Genomic DNA, 9670 nt, shown 5'->3' on the forward strand with positions numbered 1-9670 from the left:
GTCGTCTCACCAACTATTGCTTCTACGACTAGCGCTACCGCTTAGTGATAAAGTAAAGCAATTACAGGGCTATTGCATTGCATACAATAAAGCGACAACCATATGGCTCCTGCCAGGTGCCGATAACTCAGTTACAAAACATGATCATCTCATACAATAAAATATAGCATCATGCCTTGACCATATCACATCACAACATGCCCTGCAAAAACAAGTTAGACGTCTTCTACTTTGTTGTTGCAAGTTTTACGTGGCTGCTACGGGCTGAGCAAGAACCGTTCTTACCTACTCATCAAAACCACAACGATAGTTCGTCAAGTTAGTGTTGTTTTAACCTTCTCAAGGACCGGGCGTAGCCACACTCGGTTCAACTAAAGTTGGAGAAACTGACTCCCGCCAGCCACCTATGTGCAAAGCACGTCGGTAGAACCAGTCTCGCGTAAGCGTACGCGTAATGTCGGTCCGGGCCGCTTCATCCAAAAATACCGCTGAACCAAAGTATGACATGCTGGTAAGCAGTATGACTTGTATCGCCCACAACTCACTTGTGTTCTACTCGTGCATATAACATCTACGCATAAAACCTGGCTCGGATGCCACTGTTGGGGAACGTAGTAATTTCAAAAAAATTCCTACGCACACGTAGGATCATGGTGATGCATAGCAACGAGAGGGGAGAGTATGTCCACATACCCTCGTAGACCGAAAGCGGAAGCGTTAACGCAACGCGGTTGATGTAGTCGTACGTCTTCACGATCCGACCGATCCAAGTACCGAACGTACGGCACCTCCGAGTTCAGCACACGTTCAGCTCGATGACGTCCCGCGAACTCCGGTCCAGCAGAGCTTCAGGGGAGAGTTCCGTCAGCACGACGGCGTGGTGAAGGTGATGATGCTGCTACCGACGCAGGGCTTCGCCTAAGAACCACTACGATATGACCGAGGTGGAATATGGTGGAGGGGGCACCGCACACGGCTGGAATAGATCAACAGATCAACTTGTGTGTCTAGAGGTGCCCCCTGCCCCCGTATATAAAGGATCAGGGGGAGGAGGCCGCCGGCCAGGAGGAGGGCGCGCCAGGGAGGAGTCCTACTCCCACCGGGAGTAGGACTCCCTCTTTTCCTAGTTGGAGTAGGAGGGGGAAAGGAAGGGAAGGAGAGAGGAGGAAGGAAAGGGGGCGCCGCCCCCCCTCCTTGTCCAATTTGGACTAGAGGGGGAGGGGGCGCGCGGCCAGCCCTTGCCGCCCCTCCTCTTCTCCACTAAGGCCCATCTTGGCCCATTAAACTCCCCGGGGGGTTCCGGTAACCCCCCGGTACTCCGGTATATGTCCGAAACTCCCCGAAACCATTCCGGTGTCCGAACATAGTCATCCAATATATCGATCTTTACGTCTCGACCATTTTGAGACTCCTCGTCATGTCCGTGATCATATCCGGGACTCCGAACTACCTTCGGTACATCAAAACACAAAAACTCGTAATACAATCGTCATCGAACTTTAAGCGTGCGGACCCTACGGGTTCGAGAACTATGTAGACATGACCGAGACACGTCTCCGGTCAATAACCAATAGCGGAACCTGGATGCTCATATTGGCTCCCACATATTCTATGAAGATCTTTATCGGTCAAACCGCATAACAACATACGTTGTTCCCTTTGTCATCAGTATGTTACTTGCCCGAGATTCGACCGTCGGTATCTCAATACCTAGTTCAATCTCATTACTGGCAAGTCTCTTTACTCGTTCTGTAACGCATCATCCCGCAACTAACGCATTAGTTACAATGCTTGCAAGGCTTATAGTGATGTGCATTACCGAGTGGGCCCAGAGATACCTCTCCGACAATCGGAGTGACAAATCCTAATCTCGAAATACGCTAACCCAACAAGTACCTTTGGAGACACCTGTAGAGCACCTTTATAATCACCCAGTTACGTTGTGACGTTTGGTAGCACACAAAGTGTTCCTCCGGTAAACGGGAGTTGCATAATCTCATAGTCATAGGAACATGTATAAGTCATGAATAAAGCAATAGCAGAATACTAAACGATCACGTGCTAAGCTAACGGAATGGGTCATGTCAATCACATCATTCTCCTAATGATGTGATCCCGTTAATCAAATGACAACTCATTTCTATGGCTAGGAAACATAGCCATCTTTGATCAACGAGCTAGTCAAGTAGAGGCATACTAGTGACACTCTGTTTGTCTATGTATTCACACAAGTATTATGTTTCCGGTTAATACAATTTAGCATGAATAATAAACATTTATCATGATATAAGGAAATAAATAATAACTTTATTATTGCCTCTAGGGCATATTTTCTTCAGCGGTGGTGCCGGTTCGGCATGTTGGGGCCTGGTAGCGTGCAAGCAAGGTTGAGGCCTGACGGCCGATGCGCTTGGGGAAGCTTTCGGTGGTGGCGACAGGGAAGGAGGAAGGTGGAGACAGACTGATTAGTATGAGAATTATATGTATGAGGGGGTTTTGCCAAAAATAATTGAACTACAACCCAACATACTTTTTTGGACGGCGGGAGTATTATATTTTGTATCACCTATGTTCTCTCAGTTGGTCCGAACATTGTTTGAACAATTGGAATAAAAAGTATCTCTGTTTGTTTTCTCTAGAAAAAAATATGTATTATGTTCCTCTTATTAACCATATATCTATGATTTTATCATGATCATACTAGGAACAATCTCAGGTAGACTACAAGTCCTAGAAGGATTAAAACTCCAAAACCAAAATTGAGGCTAATTGATTCATAGCTTCAATTATGTGCAACCTGATTGCGGTTCCAACATGGTGATAATGTGAAATCAACCATTGTTAGTTAGGGATTTATTTAATAATTATATACATCGCTCGTCGGGAGACGTTCGCGGCGATGGGTCCTTTCCCCGAACGAAAAAAATCCAACCGGGCGTGCTTAAGATGCGTACTTGTAATCAATGGCCGAAGAAGCGTTCGGGACAAGGAGCAGAAACACAACACGTTCGGCACTTTTTGATTTCGTAAAACAAAACAGACAGAGTAGGGCTAAGCATTGATACTCCTCATGCTTTAAAAATAAATCAAGGCGATTGCATGCTGCTTGTTCCTCCTGGATGGATAGTTGGCTGGATACAATGGATGTATACTCCCTCTGCTCCGAAGTAAATTTGAACTAAAACCACGACACTTATTTCCGGTCGGAGGGAATATATTAGAGAAACCAAAAAAAAAAAAACCTATCGCTGGTACCAAGCCACATCCACGCCCCGTGTTACCGCACCTGATAGTGGGCGTAGTTCATGAGAAGTTGTGAAAGTGTCCAAGGGCGGGCTTGAACCTCGAGCTGATCAACTTCATCGTCAAAGAGTTTCTCGTCTCTGCCGTCCTCGAGGCGGTGCATGCAAATCCCTCGCTCCTGCGGCCGTTGGCCACCACCAATGTAGTAGATGCAATTGCCTTCAACGCCAGGGAACTTGTCGGCGTCGACAGAAATGCATCGATCGCCGAGGAAGATCGCGTAGTTTCTGATGCCTTTGAGGGTCCAAAGTTCTTTACCCTCGACGTCAACCCAGCACACCTCTAGTACTTCGCCGCGACCCTCGATCATAGGGGCACGAACTAGCAGAAGCTCCCCGGCGCAGACGACGAGGAACGTGGGTCTGCTCTGTACCCAGTTGGCGGCGACCACGGTTGCGAGCCTGGGATCCCGGCCGGAGTGGTCCTCCACGACCGCGATCGACCCCCTCTGGTCGGCCGCGTATGGTCGGCCCTGGTATGCCACCATGGAGGCCAAGGACTCGAAGGCGGGCTCGGCCGAAAAGAGCGTCACCCACTCGAAACCGCAGGTCGGGTCTAGGCATGCGGCGCTTCGGCCGCCCCAGAGGTAGAGCAGCACCGGCGACGAGCCGGCCACCGTCACGCCTCTGTCGAAGCTGCACATGCCTATCAAGGGATAGAGAACGCGATGGCCGGTGAAGGGGTTGAAGAGGCATATATTGGAGCGTGACCTGGACGTCACCAGCGGCACGACGAGGAGGCCATCCGTCGTGGGAATGTAGTTGCACAGCTTGGGAAGGTCCATCCACAGGAAGCGACCGGTGTCGACGTTGAGGAAGAGGTAGTGGCCAGATCCACTGTTCCCGCCTAGGAAGATCCATCCGCGGGGCCGGAAACGACTCTCACTCCCGCGGGGGTCGTCGGTGGCGGCGCGCCAGCTGCGGCACACCGCGCGGATGCTTATGTAGTAGTCGATGTCGCTGGTGGCGAGGAAGACATCGGCGATGCGGCCGACGAGGTCAGAGGGGAGCGCCGACCAGTCCGCCTCCAGCCTGGGCTCGGCCATGGTGGGGGCGCGCGTGCGCTCGTGGTGGTTTGACCTGGGCTGCTGCCTGGAGCGGTGGTCGATCTCGCGCCCGCTGCTACGCCGGAGTATATATGAAACTCAGGTGAGGAGGCGGCGGCCGTGGGGAATCTGAAACCCTATCACCGGTATTGTTCCAACAGATATGGCAAGTAGAGCTGTTAACGCTCCAAATCAGCCCGGATACGCTAAGTCAATTGGTATCCAAACTCCCGTATCAAATTAGGATTAGGCCTACTTCTAAAAAAAAAAAGGCCTCGTGCCGGTGCATTTCAAATTTTTTTGAGGGGCCCATGAAGTTCTTTTTTTAGAACCAAAATATTAAGCGAACTGCCAAAAAACGCGAGGCTGCTTTCGGACGCCGCCTGAGGCCGTAAATCCTCGGATCCACCCGCGTGCCACGGCCTGCTCCTCCGACCCCACCGCCGACTCCCATACGGCTAACTCAATTAGTATCCAAACTCCCGTATCAAATTAGCATTAAGCCTACTTAAAAAAAAATAGGCCCGGTGCCGGTGCATTTCATTTTAGTTGAGGGGCCCGTGCATTTCATTGCCTTGTACGCTAATCCAATTCTTTTTTTAGAACCAGAAGAATATCTAGCGAACTTCCCAAAAACGCGAGGCTGCTTCCGGATGCCCGCCCGCAGCCGTAAATCCCCGGATCCCCCGCGCGCCGGCCGTTGCGCGCCATGGCCTGCTCCTGCGACCCTAGCGGTGACCCTCATATACTCGCCGCCGCTCCTGCCCTATTTTAGGGCAGCTATTTGAGCCTTTTTGCCGTATTTCATGCCCAAAAAGGTGTTTTTCCCCTTTTATAGGGCTGCTGTTGGAAATGACACTTGTTCGTGCAAAAAAAATGGTGGCCTAAATTTTTTACATCACCATATTTTCGTGCCCAAAAATAGGGTTGCTATTGAAGATGCTCTTACAAAAGGGAAGCAAATGCCCAGCTGTACATCTACACTTCAATGTAAAATTTGCTAATGTCCAAAAAATTAATTGCCATAGCGGTCAAAAATTAAATTTGCCAAGACATTTAAACTTCAATGTACATGGAAAAGTTGCATATTCAATTAAAAAACATGCTGGCATTTTGCCATGATCTTATAATAAATATGTCATGATTTATATTTACTTTATCATAACATATAAATTACACACATGATTAAAAAATTAGCCATGCTAGAATCAATGAAATTGCCATGTAATGAAAAAAATGTCGACGTTATGATAAAAATATATTTCAAAGTTTTTAATAAACCGTCTTGAAAATGAAATTAGTAATAAATAAAGAACACAAACAAACAACTCGCTGGATGTATGTTTCAATACTGCCACCGTTCCTAAATATAAGTCTTTCCAGATATTTCAATATGGACTACATATGGATGTATATATACATATTTTAGAGTGTGGATTCACTCATTTTGCCCGTATTGGAATCTCTAAAAGGACGTATATTTAGGAATGGAGGGTGTATAAAGTTGCCATGAATAAAATTTTACAAACCCCGTGCATAAGAACTAAATCTGCCTTATCTTAACAAAAACAATAATAACTTAGCAAATATGTTTGAACCTAAAAGTTCCCAATGTTTAATAAGATGGCGAAGAAAAAAAATATTGAATACAATAATTATGAAATAATCATAAGAAAATAGATTGCCATGGGACGATCAAGAATAAATTTGGCATTGTGTACAAAAAAGGAAATTTCCCATCGTTTTGTTCAAACAAAAATTGCCATGTTCCAAACAATAACTACCATAGTACAAATTTTTTGAACCCTGGTTAAAAAAGTGAGAAATATAAATTTGTCATGGTACAATTAATAAATTTGCCATGGTATAAAATATAAATTTTCCATAATTGAATAATTTTTTGGCCATGGTCTACAAAATTATATTTGCCATGGTCCATGAAGCAAAAATTGCCCGATTCCATAAAATGAATTTGCCATGGAGCAAACAACAAAATTGCTATGATCTCCAATAAAAAATGAATAGAATTTGCCAAGCTATATGCAATTAGGTTACCCATGGTGTAATTAAATACAATTTCCATAGTCTAAGAAATGAAAGTGCCATGATACATACAAAAAACTACCATGGTCTAATTAATAAAACTGCCATTGTGGTAAATAAATGTAAATGTCAAGGTACCTACAAAAAATTTGAAATATTAATAATTTAGTAATTTTGTTATCCAAAAACAAACATGGCATCTTTTGGTGATTTGTAATGGGTGCATTGAAAAAAGTGAAGAAGTTTTATAATTTTAAAAATGTGAAATTGTAGGAATTTTTCCTCGACACATAGCATGCTTTGCAATTTTTGTTGGAAAATGTAAGTTTTCCATTTTCCATAAAGTTAATTTGCCATGGTCCTTAAAAAAAATAAAGTTTGCCATGGTCCATAAGGTGAATTTATCATGGTCCAGGACAAAAGAAGTTTTCCATTTTCCCAATTTTTTTGTCATGGTACATAAAAGGTAATTTACCAAAAAAAAGAACATAAGGTTCCCATTTCACCTCTCTTCCCACCATCCCTTCATCCAACCTTTTCTGTATGATAATCAATCAACTGAATTTACTTACCTTCTGAAGCAATTCCGCTTTAATTCACGAGCAGAATTTGATGAACATTTATTTAGACAATCGCAGTACTATGGACTGGTAGATCACAAGCTAACGTAGTAGAATATTTATATCTGTTGCAAAGCATGGGTATTGTTCTATGCAATGTTACATATCGAAAAGATGAGGGAAATTTCTACATAATATATGTGCAATTACTTGCTAACGTTGAAACAAGTCTCGGCAGAGGTCTCCGTTGGATTTGGGATGGCTGAGAACGAGGAGTAAGGGAGAAGCGTTGCATGCGCTTGCGGACTGAAAGTGGAGACGAGGAAAGGGAAGGACAGGTGTTTCTCTCTTCAGAGCGCAGTAGTACACCAACTAGTACAACGCTAGTAGTACATCACATGAAGCAAACGGCCTCATAGCTCACTAGTACAATCCCTGCAACAGTACACCATGCGTTGTTTCCTATCCTACGTGGACATGCCGAGGGAGCGCTCATTGTGCGTAGCTGAATGTGTTTGATAGCCCCCGTGCGTCTCTCCTTCCTTTGTCTCTCCTCCCGAGGAAAGACGGCTAGGGATTTTGCCGCCACGATCTACTACGTCTTCTTCTGTGGCCGTAGGACCATGGGTGCATGGTGGATACCGGCCTTTGTCAGTGGGAGGGCTCGGTTTTTAGGTGCTTCTTCGAGGTTTGGTAGGGTTTCTGTCCTGCTCAGAAAGACGAGACGACATCAGTTTTTTAAAGATGGAATAAGGTTCTTCCCACCTAGCCCCGTCCCGGTGAAGCGTCTAGAATCGCCGGAGGGCATGTGGATGTGCGTCCTCGGCGGATCTCGCGAGTTTCGGTTGGTGGTTGTCTTTGATGGATCTTCTCGAATGTGGTATTTGTTCCTATTTGTTCCTGTGCCTTCAGGGTTGGATCCTTTCAATCTAAGATTCCGGCTCCGGCGAGGGAAGGGCGATGGTGGTGGTGCGCTTTCGGCTCGCTTCGGTGCTTGTAGTCATCACTAGGTGGTGTACAAATCTGCATGTAATTTTTATTATTTTTGGTATTCGTTGTACTGTCATGATTCATGATTAAAGATGAATAGATGAAAAGTTTCCCGCAAAAAAGAAACAAGTCTCGGCATGACAAAATCTTTGTCAACTAGCAAGAAAAAGAGCACCATGCATATAACAGCCGATAACAATAGTTAAAATACATAATAACATTGTACATGGTGCAGTTTAAAAAAACATTGTACATGCTCAGCCCTATTAGGTTTGAAGCCAACAAAAAGTTGTATAGGAATTGAAGGTAAAACACTAAATCTTTTTTTAGTTGTTGATTGCTTTTGACATAGCTATCCACTATTCCAAGCGGTAGTAAAACACTAAATCTGAATCGAACATTGACATGAGATGGGTAGTCCAAACATTGCACATGTCCGCTAGCAAAATATAATCTCACTTAATCTTTTATAGTCACCTAAGTCACCATTTTGTGTCTTTTAAGACAAGGCCACTCATAATTTATGATCTCCCCCTGCAGTATTCTAGGATAATCTGCGCAAGACTCGAGGGACCGTGTAGAGGGGGAGATGTGAGCAACTCCCGGCTGCCGTCCTCAAGGTGGTACAAATACATCTGAATGTCTTTTTCCTTGACATTGTAGTAGTAGATGCAGTTAGCTTCGATGGCAGGAAGATGGTTAGTGTCGATGGAGAGACAGTGGCCGGGACCAAGGAATATAGCACGGTTTCCGATGCTCTTGATCGGCTCCAAGGCTTTCCTCTCGAGGTCAAGCCTGAAGACGTGCATGCGCCTTACAAACGGCGAGTACCGTGGGTGGCCTGGCATCGATGGTAGCTTGCCTACAAGCAATAGCTCCCCGACGTTATCCACGAGGAAGCTTCGCTCTGTTACACTATTGTGTTTGATGATGGTAGTGATCTCAAGGTTGGTATGCGGCCCCTTCGGGCAACCCACGACCTTAACTGACCCACCAGCATCGGCGATATATGCGCGGCCTTGGAAGGACAACACGTTAATGAGCATGTTGACCGGACTGCGTTCGGCACTAAACCACCGGGGGAGAGGGTTACTCGGATCATAGCACACTCCGCCTAAACAGTCAAGAAAGAGAAAGACGAGTGGCGCCGTCGCGTCGGCGGTCACAGCGACGCGGGAGCATTGGCGACGAGACGCAAGGCCTGAAGGGAAGCGGAGCGTCGAACCCGTGAAGGGGTTGAGGATGCATATGTCGCAGCCATACCCAGTGTCCACTTTCAGGAGGATAAGACCGTCGGCCGCGCCGACATAGGTGTAGGCACCGTCGTTGAGGAGGGGCACGTTCTTCCGTAGGAAGCGCCCGGTGTCGAGGTTAAGAAAGAGGCGGGAGTCGACGTGGCGGGAGAGATCGTCGAGCATAACCCATCTATGGGGACGGAAGCGGCGGCTTAGGCCGCATGGATCATCCGTGGCGGCACGCCAGCTGCGACACGCGGCACGGAAGGTCATGTAGGAGTCGATGTCACCGGCAGAGAGGAGGATTTCCCCAACGCAGCTGACGAGGTCGGGGGGCAGCGACGACCAGGACACGGACGCCGCCGGCATGGTCTTCGCGCGCGTGCGCCGCTGGTCTGACATTGCTACTTGCTCTATTTATATGTGGTTGATCTCCAGCTGAATCTACGTCCAGGCCACGCGGTACGTATGCTTTTATTGTGCATCTGTGCCCG

General features: G+C 46.5%; 1 protein-coding gene across 1 annotated transcript; it reads right to left on the reverse strand.

Annotated features, from left to right (window-relative positions):
* Nucleotides 1-8462: 8462 nt before the first annotated feature.
* Nucleotides 8463-9578, reverse strand: LOC141022994 (F-box protein SKIP23-like). The gene has a single exon (XM_073499297.1). The coding sequence runs from the start codon at nt 9576-9578 to the stop codon at nt 8463-8465; it is 1116 nt and encodes a 371-aa protein (XP_073355398.1).
* Nucleotides 9579-9670: the final 92 nt, after the last annotated feature.

This window comes from Aegilops tauschii, chromosome 5 (assembly GCF_002575655.3).
Source record: "Aegilops tauschii subsp. strangulata cultivar AL8/78 chromosome 5, Aet v6.0, whole genome shotgun sequence".
In the NCBI taxonomy this organism is placed as follows: domain Eukaryota; kingdom Viridiplantae; phylum Streptophyta; class Magnoliopsida; order Poales; family Poaceae; genus Aegilops; species Aegilops tauschii.

What these genes read in the sequence shown, in the direction of transcription:
- LOC141022994 (XM_073499297.1), bottom strand. Translation starts at nt 9,578, where the DNA reads ATGTCAGACCAGCGGCGCACGCGCGCGAAGACCATGCCGGCGGCGTCC.